This window comes from Miniopterus natalensis, chromosome X, assembly GCF_054644295.1.
Source record: "Miniopterus natalensis isolate mMinNat1 chromosome X, mMinNat1.hap1, whole genome shotgun sequence".
Classification (NCBI taxonomy): Eukaryota; Metazoa; Chordata; class Mammalia; order Chiroptera; family Miniopteridae; genus Miniopterus; species Miniopterus natalensis.
Window position 1 is genome coordinate 88824843 of NC_142103.1, and position 20893 is coordinate 88845735.

A 20893-nucleotide genomic window follows, 5' to 3' on the forward strand; every position below is an offset into this window, starting at 1 on the left:
TTTCGACTGTGCCCCGATTCTGGACTCCTGGATCCCGGGTGTGAAGCTCATTCATCTTTGGTGCTCTGATAGCTTATATCTCTGATTATGGGCTATGGTTCCCAAATGAAAAATCCGCCTGGAGGTTCACTATTGTCTTTTCAGCTCTTCAATACTTTTGAGGCATTATTTTGACATTAAAAAAAAGAGTTTTCAAATCGATTTTGAGAGAGAGAAACATCGATGAGAGAGAACCATCGATTGGCTGCCTCCTGCATGTCCCCTGCAGGGGACTGAGCCTGCCACCTGGGCATGTGCCCCGACCCGAACTGAACCAGCAACCTTTGCATTCACAGGACGAAGTCCAACCAACTGAGCCACACCAACCAGAGCTATGATTCTGACATTTTGAATGAGCAGGTTGATCTAAATAACCTAGTATGACAAATGTGGCCACAGACTATCTGCAGTTCTTCCTATGAAGGGGTGGAGTCGAGTTTCCCTTCCCTTGAATCTCGGCCAGCCTTATGGTTTGCTCTGACCAACAGAAAGCAGTGGAAGTGACACTGTGAAAGTGGTCAAGCCAAGGCCTCAAGAAGCCTTACAGCTTCCACTCTTGCCCTCTTGGACCCATGGGGAAAAGTCTGAGCTACCCTGCTCGGGAGGCAACATGGAAAACAACTTAGGTGCTCTGGCCAACAGCCTCGGCTCACTGCCAGATGTGTAAGTGAGGTCAAGTGGGGCCAGCCAGTCCCCAGCCAACTTGTCATCTGACTGTAGGCCCATGAGTGATCCAAACAAGACACACAGAAGAACTGCCCCCACTGAGGTCAGGCCAAATTGACGGTCCACAGAATTGTGAGCAATGAAATGGTTATGGATTAAAAACATGACATTTTGGAGTAGCCTCCTAGGCAACAATAGATAATCGATACCCCCAGCTGACTGTTTATAAAAAACTCCAACTACCCTAAACTGAAATTTTTATGCTAAAAACTTCACTAACTTATTTTTTTTGTTATTATTTTGAGAAGCTATTTACAGTAAGCTCACAATCTAAGTAATTTTACTTTAGTAACCAAACATTTGATGGCAGAGTTGGATTTTAATCCATTTTTCCTTTTGATTTCAGAAAATCTTTATGCATACTTGGTTAGAATGGCCAAGTTCATTTGCATATACTAAAGTCAATTCATCACTAAAGCATGTAAGAAAAACTCCACCTTCCTTTCTCCAACCCCTTCCCCAAGGGGACTAAAATTAGCTCCACTAAAGGCAATTTTAGAAACAAAGCTCATTATTCCTTAACCTAGAAACCGGAAGGCAGAGAAAGGAACAGTATAACTCTAAGGCCATTCACTTTATTGCAAGTTAACATCCTACTCACGGTTCTGCATAAAAACCCTTTTAATGTCTTTCTACAGAAGAGCTCCAAGAAGAGTTTGGAAGCAAGGCAGTGTTTCACCATGCCTTCTTCCTTGTGTGTTTTTAGCATCTATACATCTACAGTTACATTTCTCACTAATAGTACAATGCAAAACAAAATATCATTGCTTCTCAGAGAAAATTAATTCAGATTATTCAACAGCAAAGTAGTCTATGTTTTTGTTTTTGTTTTTTTAAATATTTCTTTATTGATTTCAGAGAGAAGGGAGAGGGAGAGAGAGAAACATCCGTGATGAGAGAGTCATTGATCTGCTGCCTCCCGCACGCCCCCTGCTGGGGATCGAGCCGGCAACCCGGGCCTGTGCCCTGACCGGGAATCGAACCTCGATCTCCTGGATCCTAGGCTGATGCTCAACCGCTGAGCCACGCCTGGCTGGGCGTCTATGATTTTTTAAGAGTAGCATATTCAAATAAATTTCTTTTAAAAAGTGTCTTACTTTATATAAAAAGAATTCCACTTAAAATACACTTTACCCAAAAGATACCTAAAGAATTCGAGTATTAAAATTTTTGGCTCAGTAACTGTTTTCTGATTAAAGAAATGTAATCCTACTTGTAGCTTATTAACATTGAAATAGATCTATTGTGATTGTCTCATTCAACCGTATGTGGAAAATGTTTTCACCATAAAATAGTGTTTATAGTAAGTTAGATTACTCGTCATGTTCCAAATTAGTTAAGTTTTATTATAGTTGGATGCTAAAGTGCTTAGAACATATGATTAAAATACTGATGGACTGTAGCAATAGAGAATATTTTCTTAATAACTTCATAAAGCTCAATATGTAAAAAGCTAAAGACAATGATAATAGAGCTAAAAAAGGTCTACTTGGTATCGAGACAATAATGCTGGTACCAACATAAAGAATAATTAACACAATATGTCTTGTTTTGATCGAGTTTGTGGGTTGTTATAAAAAGAGATTATTTCTTTATAATTTTCTAGTACCAAATAGATGAAAGGCAAAAACAATAAAATAAGAAAGAATGAAAATAACTTGGTTTGTTTGGGGAAAATAATGCAGGCACAATTTTGCCTTGGAATTGATTGGTTGGTTCTACTATGTTATCTCCTGAGAGTTAAAACAGAGCTGTTTAAAAATAGGTTGTAACTAAGATCTTCATGATTAAATAAATTTATTAGAAAAGTATAGAATGTGTCATTAGCAAAGAGAATGAAGGTTTAAAGTTGTTAAATTCTAGATTATGAAGAAAATTATCTATAAATCTGACTTTTATCATGAGCTGAAAAGCCTAAGGAAAATCAAAGCTGCAGGAAAGTGTAAATGGATTGCTGGCTTCACTTAGGCCTTCGGTTTTCATGACCCAAGCATGAAAGCATTCTGGACATCACCCATGGTCACTGCAGTGCTTTCATTTAATTACAATCCCCAGGAAGCCCGCACCCCAGCAACCTCTGCGGTACAGCAGCGCCAAGGGAAGGAGGAAAGCCGGAGCGTGGGAAACAGCGCCACCTAGCGTCGGCTTTCTACCAAGACACGAGCTTTCCAAGCTAGTCGCTGGGCCCTATTCCACCCCGCCTTTAGCAAGCTGATCTAAAGAACTCAATAAACTGATGAACAGAATAGGTTCAGTGACATGGAGGCATGGATCAGACTGACGAATGTCAGAGGGATGGGGGAGGGCGGGTGGGGGGAGGGGGAGGGAGAAACCAAAGAATTTATATGCAGATATGCACAGCCCAAGGACACGGACCATGGTGGGGAGAGGGACTGGGGAGGGGGGTGGGACGGGGTGGAACGGGTCATTGGGGAGAAAAAGGGACATCGGTAATATTTTAAACAAAAATAAAATTAAAAAAAAAAAGATTTTAGACGGCAAGGGATGGGCCTTGATAAGATAGAGGAGTCTTGGATAGTACTGATAGTACTCCTTAATTGTGATTGCATATTTGAGACATTTCCTCAGAAATGGTTCAGCATTTGTTCATGCTATAGTCACTTAATATTGGCTTTACAGTGTGCGCGCAGAGAAGTGAAATACCAAGCCATAATGGGGAAAAAAGCCCAGGATAGGTAAAACTGGGTAATTGTTCAGTTTCAGAGTTCAAATTTCCCTTTCACAGTAGGTGTGAATCATTCTGATTCGCATCCTATCATTGTATTTTTTCTTTGTGGTATTTTAAATATATGTTAAGAAGACAAATTTCATCCAAATTTACTTAAATAATGTGCTTTCTTCAGGTTCTAGTTCTTGTGCCTGACTTAAAATCTAATACAGCCCAGCCGGGTGTGGCTCAGCGGTTGAGCATCGACCTGTGATCCAGGAGATGACAGTTCAATTCCCGGTCAGGGCACAGGCCCGGGTTTCGGGCTCCATCCCCAGCAGGGGGCGTGCGGGACTCTCATCACGGATGTTTCTCTCTCTCTCTCTCCCTCTCTCCCTTCCTCTCTCTGAAATCAATAAAGGTATATTTTTAAAAAATCTAATACAATGATGATCATGATTTTTCCCCTTGACATTAAACTTAAGTGTAGAGTTGAGACTTTTCTGTCCAGAAAATTTCTACCCTTCATATGTAATTATAAATGTGGTGAGCTTACAGCAGTGTAAAATTTGTGGAAGGTGCTATATAGGCAATAAGGCAAACGGGTATTTTTTTTTTTTTTTTTTTTGGTGTTCTAAATTTGGTTCATAACAAGTGAATGGCTAAACAAGAATATAATTTCTAATACACATTATTTCTCCTGCATATTGATCCTTTATGTACAGTGCTTGAAATAATTGTGCCAGAAGATCAATAAGGTTTCAGCCCTTTTAACTGGGAAAGCTCTCAGGTTAAACAGAATTTGCTAATGGGCAGTGAGTAATGGACTTAGATACAATTAGGATGGCAATCTACCTTATCTTTTTATTATGAAGTACTTCAAGCGTACAGAAAAGTAGAGAATATAGTAAATACATGTGTACACCACTCAGTCAGATCTCAAGATTTTGCTATACTTGTTTTAGCTATTTTTAAAGAACCATGGCCTTTCAGATTCCAGCGAGGTCCCTTTCCCTGATGCCATCGTCTCCCTTCCAGAGGTGACCACCACCCTACACTTGGTATCTATCATTCCTATGCAGGTTTTATACTTCTAGTTCACCTGTATGTGTCCATATATATCACACCTCATATTGTTGCGCATGTTAAATTTTTATATAAAGTTTATGAACATTTAAAATCTATAAAAATACTCCCTTAAAACTTGAGGAAAAACGTCAAAGTAACTACAGTCATCATTTCAGGACTATGGGTAATTTTCCACTTTTCTTTCTAAACTTTTTTTAACTCGAACCTGAGGATATGTTTTTGATTTTTAGAGAGGAAGGGGAGAGAGAAACATCGATCAGTTGCCTCCCGCACCAGCCCTGACCGGGGATCGAACCTGACACCTTTCGGAGTCACTGCTCCAACTCACTGAGCCACCCGGCCCGGGCTCACTGTGCTTTAACATCAGCACATTCTACTGGACAAGCCATGAAGGCCCCTGGGAGGGCGAGCGCAACCCTGGATCTTTCGTTGCACCAATCTTTTATGCATTAGTGACTAAAGCATTTTTTCTTATTTCCAATATTAAATGCTTGAAAACAGTGCAAGTGGGATAAAAAGGGAGTTAAATTTATTAACCACCATTTTCAAGAAATAGATAAAGTTCATTTGCTCCAGAGGATTCATTTCAGAGTCATATAGCACCCAGAAGAAACTCCACACTCATCAGCAGTCACCCCCCAGCCTCTGACAACCATTAATCTGCTTTCTGCCTCGGGATTTCTGTGTTCTGAACATTTCATATAAATGAAATGATGCGATATGTAGCTTTAGGTGTCTGGCTTTTTCCACTTTGCATAGTTTTCAGGGTTCAACCACACTGTAGCAAGTGTCAGTACTTTATTCATTTTTATAGCTGAGTAATATCCCATCGTGTGGATACACCACCTTTTCTTTATCCAGTCATCGATCGATAAGACATTTGGGTTGTTGCCTCTTTGGCTATGATGAAAATGCTTCGATGGATATTCATGTACAATGAATGACCTCTGAATTTAACTTTAAAAGTTTTAAATTAGTTTTGTAAATAGTTAATGTTAACATGGTTCAATATTATGCAGACTAACAATTAACGTGTTTCAAATATACATGTATACATGTAAAAGCTTTCCGCCACCCGTCCTCACATAGATGATCACTGCTTTCTACATCAAGACAACAAACATCATCCTGCCCACAGAAGGAAAACATCTTTAACGCAGACAACGCAGACATTGAAACTGTTAAAGATCCTGCTTACCTTGGTTCGATCAATTCCAATGGAGACAGCAGCCAAGAAATGCAGAAGGCTGAGACCGGGAAGGGCAGCGATGGAGGAATTCGGAAAGGTCACCAAGAACAAAGATGTGTCATTGGAGACCAAGGCTAGGACCGTCCACACCCTCACTCCCACTTACTCCGTATGGATACTAAAGCTGGACGGTAAGGAAGGCTCGATGGAAAAAAAATTCATGAGAAATACGGTGCTGGAGCTCTGGCTGGGCAGCTCCGTCGGTGAGTGTTGTCCTGGGGTTGGGGGGTGTGATCCTCGGTCAGCGCACATACAAGAATCAACTACTAAATGCATAAATAAATGGAACCAGAAATCAATGTTTCCCTCTCTCTCGTCAATATGCAAAGAAAAGTAAAGAAATATGGTGTTGGAGGAGAGCTCTATGGATACCCTGGACCGCCCGAAAGGCAAGAGCTAATCAAGCTAGAGCTGAACATCACTGGAGGCAAAAACGACAGAACTGAAGCTGTCCTACTTTGGGGACATCATGAGAAGGCAGGGTTCTTTGGGAGAGACAATAATGCTGGGGAAAAGAAGGCCGCGGGAGGAGAGGGAGACCAAACAGGACATGGGTGGGCTCATAGAAGAAGCCAGTCATGAGGCTATGGAGCCGAGCAGGACTCTATAGCCTGCTGAGGACAGGGCGGCGTGGGCGTGGCTCACAGGGTCGCCAGGGGCTGGAACACGAGTGAACACTATTAACAGCTGCTTCTATGCCTTCCAGCACGGACAGGCATCCCAGCCCTTTCTGAAAAACCTTTACTGTGGAAAATATTCCAGATGTCTCCCTTTCCCCCTTGGCCCCTCCACCCCGCCCCCACTCCCTCCCCAGGCCTTCCCCGCACTGTGCCCGCGGGTGCTGCATACATGCGTGTAAGCTCTTGGTTAACCTCTCCCCACCCACCACCTTCCCTGAGATTCACCAGTCTGATCCAGCTTTTTTATTTTTAAAATTTTTATTTAATATATATATAAATATACCTTTATTGATTTCAGAGAGAGGAAGGGAAACATCAATGATGAGAGAGTCACTGATCGGCTGCCTCCCGCACGCCCCCTGCTGGGGATGGAGCCCGCAACCCGGGCCTGCGCCCTGACCGGGAATCGAACGGCGATCACCTGGATCCTAGGTCGATGCTCAACCGCTGAGCCACACCGGCCAGGCTCTCTCCTTTGTAAATAGAAAGGTGGCGCGCCCACGCCCCTGCACCCCTTTTCGCTCGCCCTGCGGGCTGCCGCGCTCCTGGACCGTGTCCGCATCGTCTCCCGAGGCCGCCCGCCTTCAGCCCTGCGCTCTCCCAGGTCATTTAACCAGCCTCCCCCCGATGGGTGCTCTGGCGAGGACTGAAGTCATCTGCTATTTACTAAATGGCTGCAGAAAGTGTGGTGCGTGCCTAGGGCAGAGTAGTATTCAGCCTTGAAAAAGGAAATCCTACCATTTTAACACGGATGGGCCCGGAACGCGTCATGCTGGGTGGTTCAGTGGGTGTAAGGTTGGTTATACAGGGTGCATAGACCCTGGCGATCCCTGAACAACACAGCGCCCACAGTTAACAATACGGTGCTGCGCCCTTAAAAATTTAAGGGGGTAGATCAGGGGTTAAGCATTTTACCACACACACACAGAGCAAAGGGACACAGGAAGCTTTGCAGGTGCTGGATGTATTTGTTACCTTGATGGCACTGACGGTATGTTAGGTGTATGCATATGTCCAAACTCATCCAATTGCACACATGAAATATATGCAGTTTCCTATATATATCAGTTATGTTTCATTAAAGCTGTAAAAATAATTTTGGTACTTCTTTTTACTATTAGGAAGACACTATGAGGTAAGTACTACCTACTCTACTGTCAACGTTTTAGTTTCTCTGCTGTGACACCTCCCATTTGGTGGTTTCTCCGAAATAGCTAGCATTCTTCATTCCTGCATGATATAAAACACCCATAAACAAAGAACTGGGCCCTGGGGCACCTCAAAGAAACACACTAAGATATCATTACAGAAGCAAAGATGCGTCATTTATTTCACCGATTAGTTGGAGAGCAAAAGATTAAGGTGTTGGCTGTTGACTCCAGCAACTCGGCCAGGGAGAGGAAAACAAAGGGAATGAAAGCAGGAGGCCTCGGGGAGCCGGGCGAGGCCCTATCGCCGACCTCGCCAGGGCGTCTCCTGGACGCTGAACTAGGACAGCGCAGCCTTTCGTAATAAAACGGCTGAGGTGCTCGACACTCCAGAAACGACTTTCTGGGCGAGTGAATTCTTCAGAATGTGCCTGATCAAGTGCTAACAGCCGAGCTTCCCGGTTCCTAAACATCTCTCTTAATTTAACTTAGATCTAAGTTATAGTCTGTAAATGAGCGATGCCAGTAAGAATGAGGGGTCGATTTATTTTAAGTACATTTATCATGAAATATCAATGTGTACAATTTCAAACATTTATAAATATTGCAATTTATAGAAAGTTGATGTATTCTTAGAATTTTTTGAACAGTGATTTTCACAATTCTTTACAATGAACTTAACCTACCTTTGTAGAGACATAATTATGTTGCAAAGTACCCTGCCACAAAGTAGTAATTTCACAGTACCTTTCTATAATATTTATGTCACTAAAGTGGCACCAGCATCAATAAAACCCAGAAGATTCAACAATTTAGAAACAGCACAATGAGAACTGCAAATCCAAGTTAGCATTAACTCCAAACAAAACTTTTTATATTAACATATAAATATTTTTCCATTTTCAGCACTGATTGAATAAAATAATTAAGAGGCAATATATTGTTTGTAGTAAACAGCAATTAATTTTAAGATGCTTTTAAAATCGACATCAAGAAGCTAGATTAGGCACACGTAATACTAAATATTTTGAGAAATTCTTGGTTTCACTGGAAGCATTTCTAATAGTAAACCTTTTTTAGTTGTGACGGTAAGCAGAGGTAATTCTGTCATCCCAAATAGAAATTATAATTGCTTATCAGCAATTAATAACATATTTGGATGGAAAGTGATCTTGGCTTTATTCCTAAGGTTGTTGTTTTTTTACTTAATCTTTAACCATTTTTGACATCCTCTCAAAAGGATCCCAAATATGTTTAAAATTATGTCAAAGGAAAATAACTTTATAGGGACTAGTCCTTGTGTTTCAAAACAACACTTACTGTAGTATTCCACAAAATTTTAAATAAAAATGTAAGGTATAAAAATATAGTTGAAGTCACAATAAAGTATATTTTCTTTTATTGACATAGGACACATACTTTAAGTTTCAAATGTTGGCTCTTTAAGAAAAAATTTCTCCTGGTAAATAATATGTATAATTGTTGCTCCAAAACATATACAGCCGTCTTCCCCAAGATACTTATACACATAGCGGTCCGCTTAAGACCAGTCCCATTATACCCTAATGAATACAATGTGCTCTTAATTTATAAATGGGCTACCTTCAGCATATAAAATATATAGGCATGTATGTAATACATACAAAGTAAGAAATATAAAAAGAAAAAAAAGTGTTCTTCTCTATAAGATCTGGACACAAATTCAGTGTAATTAGTGAAGCCATGTAAAATGTACCCTTAATTTATAAATGGGCTACCCTCAGTATATAAAATATATAGGCATGTATGTTATACATATAAAGTAAAAAATTTAAAAAGGAGAGATGGGGGGAAAGGGGGGAAAATGTCCTTCCCTAGAAGATCCGGACAGCAATTCAGTGTAATTAGTGAGACGGTGTAAAATGTCTGAAGAATTTTGGTTTTGGCAAATACTTTCCAGAAAAACATCTAAGCTATGAGAATACGAAATTTTCATTTTAAGAATTTAGTAGAGGATTCCATTTAAACATTCAGTGAAGATTCTGTGGTCTCCCTCATCAGAAAAGAGAACTTTGGGGGCCTGCTCATTTTGAGGCGGTTAGCAATCCCCTTGATCGCGTGTGTGTAGTGCAGGGAATCAAACCCTGGCCCATGAGCATGGGGCTGTGCTGGAGGAAAGCTGCCAATGGACAGGGCCTGGATTCTTCCTAGATCTTAGAGGAACTGGGGCGGGAGTGATGCCAAAGGAGGGCTCAGCTCCAAAGGTGGCCGGTCCAATCTTACGGTTGATGTTAAAAAACACACCAAATGTTTCTATAGCATTCTTTCTGCTGCATTTTCTTTATTTCGAGCCACAGGTCTACTTCGAGGGTCATGCAGCAAGTGGCTTATAAATAAAATCAGAGTCTATTAATAGTGTCATCAGATTAAGAGAGAATCGCTGGAGTCTCTTGTTAGGTAAAGAGCTCCCATTGCTGGAATCCGTGAGTTGGTATTATTTATGGGACACCTAAAATTGGGGGCAAAAACCAAATATGTCAATAACAACATACATGCAGTTCAGGAGTTAAAGCAATGAAGACTATTTAAGCATTTACAGAGTTAGAAATTCCATATGGTTTCTAAACATTGCTTCACGGTTAAAAATGCAACGAATATAATGGCCAGTTCCAAAATTAGCAAATAGTAACAATTTTGCTATTTGTTTACCAAGGCAAACAATTTCCACTGTTCTCAAATCTCAGCATATGTTACCAACAGAGAACCTAAGATGGTAACCATACCCATTTTGGAAGCCTAGGAATTTGGAAACTTAATGCATCTTTTGGCTTAGAGACAGGCTGCATGTCGCAGTTTTCATCCTGTCTTGGTGGCAAAGGGGAAACAGAGAGTGGGAAAGAAAGTCAATGGGAACATTTAGCTGCAACGTTCTTTCCTTTCCTTTTCCAGATGATCATTGTGCAGCCAAAAACACCCGAGGATACTGAAAAGCTAATAGAACTTTCCCCAAAACAGCATATAAATTTCTTTACAAATTTAAATTCCAGTTCTTCTGGGGAATATCTGGCCTCTTCCAAGAAAACAGACATCTGCTACTTAGCTATAGATTTACATACACAGAAGCGCTTTGTAAGGTGTAAAGCACTAATACCAACGTAAAGTGTGGTTATTATGGAAGCAGAAGATTTGAGCAAATTCACCGTAAATATGGAGAATACAGAAAAAGGTAGTCTTAGTTTTAAATTTTCATGCAAGTAGCCCATATTTTATCATTAATAAAAAGATAACCTAATTTCCTGTTGATGTAAATAATTTTCAGTCCATGTTTATATATAGCACTAAACTGAAAATGGCAAGCTGAATTAAGGCCTGTCAGATTTGTACACACACATGTTTCCCTCATATCAATAAAGTTTAAATTTTACATTTGAAAACCAGGCCATCATCTAATTAATTAAGAGAAAGAATTTAACTCTCCCTAATCATGAAGATTTTTAAAATGTTTCACTCTCTTGGCAACATATGAAACAAGTTACTTCCATTTTAGCCAATCAATTTGAAGAAAAATTGAGCTATCATCAGGAATAGCTTCCAAAATGATGATTATATTTATATTAATATAGGTTATGCAACGTATTTCATCACATGCTGAGCAAGTTTACTTTCATAAGAATATTCAGTAGAAATTAAGGTACAAAAATAATAATTCAGTTCTAATACAACCCCGATTTATTTAAGCAATAGTTTTAAAAACTTCAGTTCACAAAATGTATTCTTTTAACTAAAGCAAAAGTGATTATAAATTTCCCCCAGTTTTAGAATTTTGTGGAAACTCTGCTAACACACTCTGGCCAAAACTCTTACCAGAATTAAAATCTTAAGCCATTCATAGCAAATTTTTGTAGTATGAAAAACATCTTATGTACATTTGAAAGCCAATTTCATTAATGTCCAAAATTATACTTTTTCACCTGCCACTCTGAAAGTCCTGGCAGGTGGCATTAACAGTAGACTTTCACTCTGGCTCATGGCTGTAGCTGAGAGCAGAATGCAGCCCCTCAGATAGATTGTCTACTAAAAATAAGAGGTTGAGCAGAGCCACAATCTTTAATTCCGACTGCCACAAAAGAGTCATTAGGCTAATTAGACCTTTAATGGATTTTCCAGGTTCCTAAGCATAGGAAAAATGAAAAAAAAAAACACTGAAAACTTCCTGCGGAGTTATATACAAATACATTCACGCTAACTAATAAAATTGTCTAATTGAAAGAGTAACTGACCTGAGATGTACCTTGCTCCGATAAACATTACCATGCTACTCATTATAAAAAAGCCCAAGGGTAGACTACAGAAGATACTAGGGTCACCTGTGGTCATCCAAGTAGAAGGGAATTCCCGTCAAGCAAACCAAAAGAGAGACACATAATTACAATATTTGTGTTAAGAATCACATGATAGCAAAACAAGTTATAAAAATAGTATATTCATAAAAGCTAGCAAAGAGTTATTACTTCCAATCAAAAATATAATCAATATTGAAGGCTTGTGACAATCAACAAACAATACAGGTAGCATGCCACAGGTAGCCAAGGACATAAAGCACACGGGCCATCCGCCTTCCGCTGCCAAAGCCGGAGGAAGCCGATGGAGAGCTTTTTGGGAGGCCGTTGACTTTAGCTTTATCCCCTCAAACACACAAAGTAAGCAACCGGACCCCTCCCCAGTTCAAAGTATAGATCCTCTGGATATCAGAAAAATTATATTAACATACTGAAAACAGATTTCAACCCTTATTGGTTTTGTTTGCTTTTTTCAAATAGAATTTGGTATATAAGGAAATGCACCCGACTGTTCATATTACTCTCATTTGAAAACTAAGTTGTATTTTAATCTGCATTCTGAAAAATTGCCTGAGAACATGGCTGTTTTGATGCTTTCTGACTGAGTCTCAGAATAAAAGATTGAAAGAAAAAAAGATAGCGCCCTGGCCGGTTGGGCTCAGTGGTTAGAGGGTTGGCCCGCAGGCTGAAGGGTCGTGGGTTCGATTCCAGTCAAGGGCGTGGACCTCGGTTGCAGGCTCGATCCGGGCCCTGGTTGGCGTGTGAGTGGGAGGCAGCCAATCGACGTATCTCTCTCACATCGACGTTTCTCTCTCTCTCCCTGTTCCACCCTCTGAAATGCAATGGAAAAAATATCCTTGGGTGAAGATTAAAAAAAAAAAAGAAAAAAAAAAAAGAAAGGATATTAAGCTTACTTAGGAGAAAAAACACAAAAGCTTCAAGTAGAAACACCCCGGGCTAAAAATACAGATCACAGTGACCTGTGCTAGTGGATGGTTCCAGAAGCTTCTCCTAAAAGCCAGATACATCAAAACTGGCCCTGGCCGGGTAGCTGAGTTGTTTAGAGCACCAAGGTTGCAGGTTTGATCCCCAGTCAGGGCACATATAAGAATCAACCAATGAAAACAGAACAACAAATTGATGTCTCTCTCTCAAATCAATAAATAAAATTAAATAAATAAATAAATAAATAAATAAATAAATAAATATAAATAAAATAAAAGTGGTTCTGCACCCACTTTGGGATTGGAAGGCAGGTTATGCTTCAATATATTACTGGTCATTGTTCCATTCATTATGTTCCAAATCTTGCATTGAGCAAATAATTACAATATTATGTTATATGAAAGGCCCGTTTAAACAGCACAGGCATGTTGAAGAAGCTTAAGGCCATTTATAACTAAATATCTACTTAAGCTGAATACTTTCCTACCTAAACGATTAGAAAAAACAGTCCTGTTTTCTTCCAAGAGCATTTCCTTACTTATTATGACACTTCTAATTTACTATGTTTGGTACCTTTCTTCCTCTCTGAGTCCAATGAATTCCCATAATATACACTTGCTAAGGACTTGGAATCAGCTTAGGAAGTTGTGAAATATATTCTGAAATCAATATAGCTTTTGGTTGGTTCAGGTCATGAAGACGGCCTCCCAAAAAGTAAAGTAAGACATTAAGAGAGAAGAAAACAACAAAGGCTGCAGTTGATTATTTTTTTTCATTAAGAAGAAACTAGACAAAAGAAGAAACTAGAAATAATTTTACTTTTAGAAAACTAAGCAATCAATCGAATAAACTAATAAGGAACGACATGGCAGGATGTATGCACATCAACCTGACAATTTACAACTCATGTTTAGAACTTTAAAGTGTTTTCAAAATGTTAGAAACTCTGGATATATGGCAATGCTTTCCTTCAGAGCAGCTTTGCTAAGTAGAAATGGGCAGATACTTAAATAAGCTACTTAACATACAAAGACAGTGGCAGTGATGATAAAAACATAGTTACCACTTCCCGAAGACTCGGTTGTAACCCAACCCATTGACTTCATCACCGCTTTCTTCCAGGTAGAATAACGAATTTCGCTTTCTAGAAACAGAAGGCAGGCAACACACACACATGAAAGGCAGGTTCCTGAGCTGTTCGAAGCACCGTACTTAGGTTCACTCTTGACAAATTGTTACACATGATGCGATGTGGGGCTTTACCAGGGCTCAGGGTTGAGCCAGTGTGGTTGCTGGTGACGGCCAGTGGCTGGGGGACAAGCCTGTTTGGAGGCTGGGGGGGAAATCCAGCACGATCTGCAGGGTGACAGGAGAATGGGACACAGGCCGCCTGCTCAGCCCAGGCCCTTTGCAAGCAAGTGGTGACAAATGAGAAAGGGGAATCTCATTTCATCTGATTTCTCTTTTTTTTTTTTGGGGGGGGGGTGTTGTTTGGGATACAGGGAGGGGTATGCTATAATGTGGAAAGACTAGAATTATTTTTGGTCCAGCCAAAGGATTTAACAAGCATTGATTTCTCACAGGGTTCAAATTGCATTCCTGCCAGACAGGATTTCTTTAGGTGGAAACCCACACTAAGAGGACTAGACAGAAATGGGCACGGGCGCGTCTACACATACCCTGCACCCCTGATAGGCAACATGCATGAAGCTGCCCTTCTTTCGAGCTCCCCAGCCTTCTCACAGCACCCTGAGCCTGCAGCTCCTGCGAGGCACTGCTCAAATGTCACTCGATTCAGAAAGCTTTCCACTGGCCCACTGCTGGCCCTCTTCCGACTCCCACAGCACCTCACACACACCTCAGATCAGCGTCTACACTGACTCTTCATGGTTTGTCTGCCTCTCCCAGGATCCTTGAGTCTCCTGGAGGGCAAGGACTTGGTGGTCTTTTTTCATCTCTATATCCCCACATAACGACAGTTTCTGGCCTGTAGTCAGCTCTAAACAAACATTTGCTGTAAGAACTAACTATCTACATCTAGTGGCTGATTCCTGTGTGTGTGCATTTGTGTGTTGTGGGGAGAGAGAGGGGCTGGTGAATGGAAGGACAATTGATAACTGATCAACTCTGGGCCAGAGCCTTAAAAACCTCAAAGATACTTCTCAGGAGACAGTGATCCTTAACTTTTTGCACAAAACTTCCTTGATTTCGGAGTGGGATTAGCATCTCAAGACCATATACTTGCTGTGAACATTATTTGCTTATTAAAAAGTTGATTTTTTTCAGAACATGAAAAAAAATTGAACTTCATGTTTGATCCAATATTGCAAAAGTGAAAAATTATTTCCAGATAGACTATTAACTTTTGAAACACATTTCTGCATCAAGGTACATGGCATACTGTCTGACTTTAAAGTCATTAGTATTACAATCCACTCTCTTGTATATGGGAAAGAATGAATTAAATTAAGAAGCGCTGGCATAGTCTTCCAGAAAATTAAAAATGCATTTGAAGCTTATTTCCCAATAGCTCAAAATTCACTTTCATGCTATTTTTATGCATAGGTTTTTAAAGTTAGAAAACCAAATTCAGTGCACATAAAACCTTATTTTTGTACTCAAATTTGCTTCAACTTAAGAGATGAAGCACTATTTTTTTTTTTTTTTTTAGCACTATACTATTTTAATAAAGGTGTCAGTCAGAGCTTGGACCTTAGTTTAGTTTGTTGAAAAGTGAATATTTAATACTCATTTATTTAAACTGTTGCTGCTTTTGTCAGGTTAGCCCTGCTGTGCTTCAGATTTACCAGACTATCCCTTAGTCCAGCTAATCATGTCCTAAAACTTGTCCATTGGCACCAAAGACAATCCTGTGTAGACATTAGGGGTGGGTCACTGATATGTCTCCCTTCTCCCTTTTAAAAATGGCTATTCAGCCTGTCGGGTGTGGCTCAGCGGTTGAGCGTCGACCTAGGATCCAGGAGATCGAGGTTCGATTCCCGGTCAGGGCACAGGCCCGGGTTGCGGGCTCCATCCCCGGCAGGGGGCGTGCGGGAGGCAGCTGGTCAATGACTCTCTCATCACTTATGTTTCTCTCCCCCCCCCCGTAAAATTAATAAAAACACATTTAAAAAAAATTCTTTAAAAGCTATTCAAACAAGCTAGAACTGATAGTGTGGCAGTGTTATCCTACACAAAACGACTGTAACACATGAGCAGTAAAAACGTGATCCTAGAAGTTTGTTTCTTTTAAAATAAGGAACAATTTCTCTCATCCACACTCATCCAGAGTAGCCCAACATGCTTAGTAGCCAAACCTGAAACAGTAGCATTTGCTATTGTCCCGAGTCCCTTGACTTATAAACAGAAAGGCAAGCTCTCTCTCGCCGAGGTTGTGTTCACACTATACCATGAAAAGTTTCATTTTCCCTTCCCCAGTACCTAGCACAGTGTCTGGCACATGGTCAATGGACTCAAGGGTCTCTATGGTCAATTATAAGGTCCCTGAATTAAAAATAACACCTCCCAGAACACAGTAGAATGAGTGGGTGAGAGTGCCAACCTCGACATAAAGGAAGCCTGAGAGGGGAGTCTCGCCGAGCCTCGGGGCCTCACCAAACGCCTCCTAGTTCTAGAACGCAGCAGTTCGCAATGCCCAGCTGATACTACAGCCCAGGGCCTCCTATTTAGACACGGCTGGATATGTGTATAAGTAATGAAGATAAATGCTATCTTTTAAATCACGGGCTCACACCATAAATAAATAAAAAGTTTCATTTTTCAAACGTACCCTCAGCATTGATCTGGGGTTCAAAGCGCTCCATCGTGACGGCTGACAGGTCCTCGGGCTCCAGGCTCCAGACGCCGACTCCTTCTGCGGCCCCCGCGGCCATGGCAGCCCCCAGGGCGGTGGTCTCTGGCATGGAGGGCTTCACTGAGGGGAGAGCGGCGCCAGTCAGCGCGGGCCCCGCACCGGCCTCCGCGCCTGCGCTTCAACACACGCCCGGCGCCCAGCGCTCCCGCAGGAAGCAGTGCGGGGGACGGGCGGGGCCCACTCACCCACGGGGATGTACAGAATGTCCGCCTGCAGCTGCATGAGGATCTTGTTGTTGGTCATTCCTCCATCCACCTGCAGGTGGCTCAGCGGAATCCCACAGTCGCGGTTCATGGCATCCAGGATCTTAAATAAGCCAACGCAGTGAGCATGAGCTACTTCACAGTAACGTTCCCCGGGAGCGGTGATCTACGAAAGGAGTGCTCAAGGGCTTCCCAAAGCCTACAGGATAAAGTTTAGGCTCCTCACACAGGTCCTCTAAGCGCTCCTGGGTCTGCTCACAACCAGCTTTTTGTCCCCTAACACCTCGGTCCTCATACTTCTAGCCAAAAGGTCCGGTGAAACCGAACAAGTGTGTTTTATACTCGGGTTTCCCGCCCCAAGGCCTGTTGGTGCAATTCCCTTTGCCTGACGTGTCCCACTCAGCATGTCCCCAACCATAAAGTGCCCAGTGCCTGGCAGATGACAGAACTCAGAAGGTAATGCCAGCTGGAAAAAGAACAAACGCTTACACTTCTCAGATTAGTGTTTAGGCAGGTTTAGTTTTCGATTAAGTATTTAATAGATGTATTAAGCAGTCAATAAATTTCTGACACTCATGTAATTTGTTTAAGAATGATAAAAGCAGGTGAAGTGTAAGAAAGCAAGTCCATATTTATTACCTCTCGGGTTTGGAAACAAACAGCTTCTAATGCAGCAAAAGCAATATGGCATTTATTGGTGAACTGAGTGAGCCCACAGATGATCCTAAAAATTCAAGGATTTTTGAGGTTAGAGTGATGAGAGTGATAAGAAACAAGTCATCAATCTGAAATGCCCTGAATATAGAAAGGTTCAATTTGGTAGATAGAAATGTTCAGGGGGGAAAATAGAAACTAAAAACAAACAAACAAAAAAACTAAAAAAAAAAAAAAAAAAACTAAAAAAAAAAACCACACCAAAAAACTAGACATAAACGTTAAGTAGTTTAGAAAGTCCTTGTGGTCCACAATCCTGCATCCACATATGAAAAAGTTCAAGATCCATCTGAATAGATGACAAAAATATAAAACCAAATCAGCATCGATCTCGATGATGTCCCTTTGCAGATGCCTTGAAGATAAAAGATAAAACACTAATATGAATGTGGACATAGTAGGGGCTTATTGTCAGATGATTTGTAACTTCTTGGAGATAAAAGGATATGAAACTATACTCTCCAAATAGAAAAGGTTTCCTCAATACTTTAGAATCACTTGACAATAGACAGGAAAGTACTGACTTGTAAATTATTAGACCCACGAAAGCATACCTTATTTTTAATTCTTACCCTCTTGCACTGGGCTCCCAGTAAGGTGCATATAACCCTGAGAACGCTGGGACGAAATAGCAGCCATAAGAAGTACCTACTTCTTTAGCAAGCTTTTCTGACAGTGAAAAAGAAAAACAAAACTAAAAATCATTCTATATATCCCACTTACTTTAGTCAATAAACATGTCTATTTAAAAAATCTTAGGACAGGGCTTTTGGTTTCCTACTCATTAGTACAATAAAATGTTCCTAATTATAGCAGTATGCTAGGAACAACCAAAATAAATCACCCCACACTGAACACCACCACTAAAATGTAACCCAGTCCCTCAAATAAAAGAACTGGATTAGTTTCGTTAAGGTACTTTAGCTCATTTCCACTATTTTTAATGTTGCTGACTAAAATATGAAGTGGCCTCCAGTGCATCTCTAATCAGAAATGTGATTAGACAAGTAGGCAAAATTAAACAAGTAGATGAAAGAGTGGGTAGGTGAGCTCAAAATAATGATCCATAAATGGAAAATAGCCACATTAATACCTAAATTATAGGTGCTGGAGTTGTAATGCTCACTCTAATCCAAGAGTTAAAGCTCTTTCTCATCAGATAAATTTAACTGGACTACTTCCCCTGCAGGTTCTGGCAATCTTTGGTGTTCAATTTTACACTTGGGTAATTTTTATGCCCTACCTTGCCAGTTTATTAATAACCACCACTAAATATGTCAATTCGCTGTTTTATAAATCTTCACAAACTAGTCTTTTATGTATAAATCAAACTTGTAATAGGGATCCATAGAATTTAATGTCGCACATGGGGCAAAAGCACAAGTAACTAACGGATTGCGAAGGTAAAATACTAAAAATTTTCATTATTTAGATGAGAACCTTTCATTAGAACATACTCACCAATTTCATCTGAGCTGTTTATAATTCCCAGATTGTCTCTTAGCCAGCGGATAACAGCACCGGCTATAGCCACAGAGCCCTATGGAAAAAAGGAAGCCAAGAGAAGTATATGTTATCACTATGAAAACTTTTCCTGTGCAGTCTCCGCATGTGGCACTACCAGATGGCTAGAATTGAAAAATTTCAGCTTTGGGACTTCTACAAATATCATGCACTAGGTCTTCTAACACAAGCATAGTTTAATCCAGGTCCTTATAGAAGTCCTTCATGAGACATGGAAAAGAGAACCCTCCAGCGCACCCCTGGACCTGTCCCCACAGGTGGACATCAACGTGTTGAGCAGTTTGCTGCTTGTACAACTGTTCTATCTGTTGCTAGGCTACTGAGGTATATTAGCACCTGGAACACATTCCCATCTTATCCGCAAAGTTATCGAGAGAGGTCGTATTCAAAGTTCTTTTCAAGTCCATTTCCTGTATCTAACAACAGTAGGTTAAATCAAGAAACAACAATAGAAAAGTTAGCAAAGACGATAACTACGAAGTAATTATTCTGCGCAGCAGTGTCACCAAGGGATGGGCGAGGCAGCTGTGGCAATAAGGGAGGAAGCGTGTGACTCGAAGTCAGATGAACCAGGTCTGAGTGTGAGTTCTGGTTCTTCAAGGCTGTGATCTTAGACACACTGGTCAGGCTTTCTGAGCCTCCACTTCTTCACCTATAAAAAGGTGGTGGCGATAGCAACACCTACTTGAACAAACTACTAGGAGGCCCAATATGAGAACATTCGGGAAGGTTTTTACTGAATGTAAATAGTAGCTTCATTAAGTTTTTAAATGTTAAAAAGTTTCCACTGACTGATGAATGGATACATAAAATGTAGTGTACCCACACAATGGGATATTTGGCCGGGAAAAGGAATGAAGTTCTACAACACGGATGAACCCTGAGAACATGGGAAGAAAAAAAAGCCAGTCACAAAAGACCATGTATTGTATGACTCCATTTAGATGAAATAGCCAGAATAAGCAAATCCATAGAGCAAAAGAGTAAATTAGTGTCTGCTTAGGACTGTGGTGATGGTTGCATGACTTTGAATATACTCAGACCATTGAATTGTACACCTTTATTTTTAAATCTATCTTTATTGATTTCAGAGAGAGGAAGGGAGAGGGGGAGAGAGAGAAACATCAATGATGAGAGTCATTGATCGGCTGCCCCCCGCACACCCCCTGCTGGGGATCGAGCCCACAACCTGGGCATGTGCCCTGACCGGGATTCGAACCCCCATCTCCTGGATCCTAGGTCGATGCTCAACTGCTGAGTCAAGTCCAGCCAGGCAACAGACAGATTCTGAACTAAGGTGACCCCCAGAATCCCTGCCTCCTGGTGTTCATACCCTTGCGCGATCCGTGCCCCTTAAACACGGTGGGACCTCTGATGTGCTTCTAACCAAGAGCACTAGTCAAAGGTGAGGGGATGCGCGTGTTTACGTTGCTCATTAGCACACCTGTCTTCTGGACTCTGTCCCTCCCTTGCTGGCTTTGAGGACGCAAAGGGCCATGTTAGCAGTCTTCAGGTGAAAAGGGACTGCAGGTGGCCTCTGGAAATGGAGGGCGGGCTACGGCTGACAGCAAGCAGGGAACTGAAGTCCTCCGTCCTACCACCACAAGGAACTCAGTTCAGCCAGAAAGCTGCGTGAATGTGGAACAGGATGGAGCTAAACAGGAGACTGCATCCGCGGCAACACCTTGACCGCTGCCTGAGCAGAGGGCCCAGCT

General features: G+C 41.1%; 1 protein-coding gene across 2 annotated transcripts in view; it reads right to left on the reverse strand.

The window, feature by feature from the left end:
* Nucleotides 1-7816: 7816 nt before the first annotated feature.
* GK (glycerol kinase) overlaps nucleotides 7817-20893 on the reverse strand; it is a 61628-nt gene continuing 48551 nt past the window's right edge. The window contains exons 14-21 of one of the 2 annotated variants that reach the window (XM_016209553.2): nucleotides 19116-19194; nucleotides 18227-18323; nucleotides 17580-17664; nucleotides 16923-17043; nucleotides 16654-16797; nucleotides 13927-14007; nucleotides 11859-11945; nucleotides 7818-10087 (exon numbers count right to left, since the gene is read on the reverse strand). In XM_016209553.2, coding sequence (XP_016065039.1) covers nucleotides 10077-10087; nucleotides 11859-11945; nucleotides 13927-14007; nucleotides 16654-16797; nucleotides 16923-17043; nucleotides 17580-17664; nucleotides 18227-18323; nucleotides 19116-19194 — 705 coding nt within the window. In that variant the 3' untranslated portion in view covers nucleotides 7818-10076. Of the gene's footprint in view, nucleotides 10088-11858; nucleotides 11946-13926; nucleotides 14008-16653; nucleotides 16798-16922; nucleotides 17044-17579; nucleotides 17665-18226; nucleotides 18324-19115; nucleotides 19195-20893 lie in introns of both variants that reach the window. The other variant, XM_087813486.1, reaches the window with a different exon arrangement.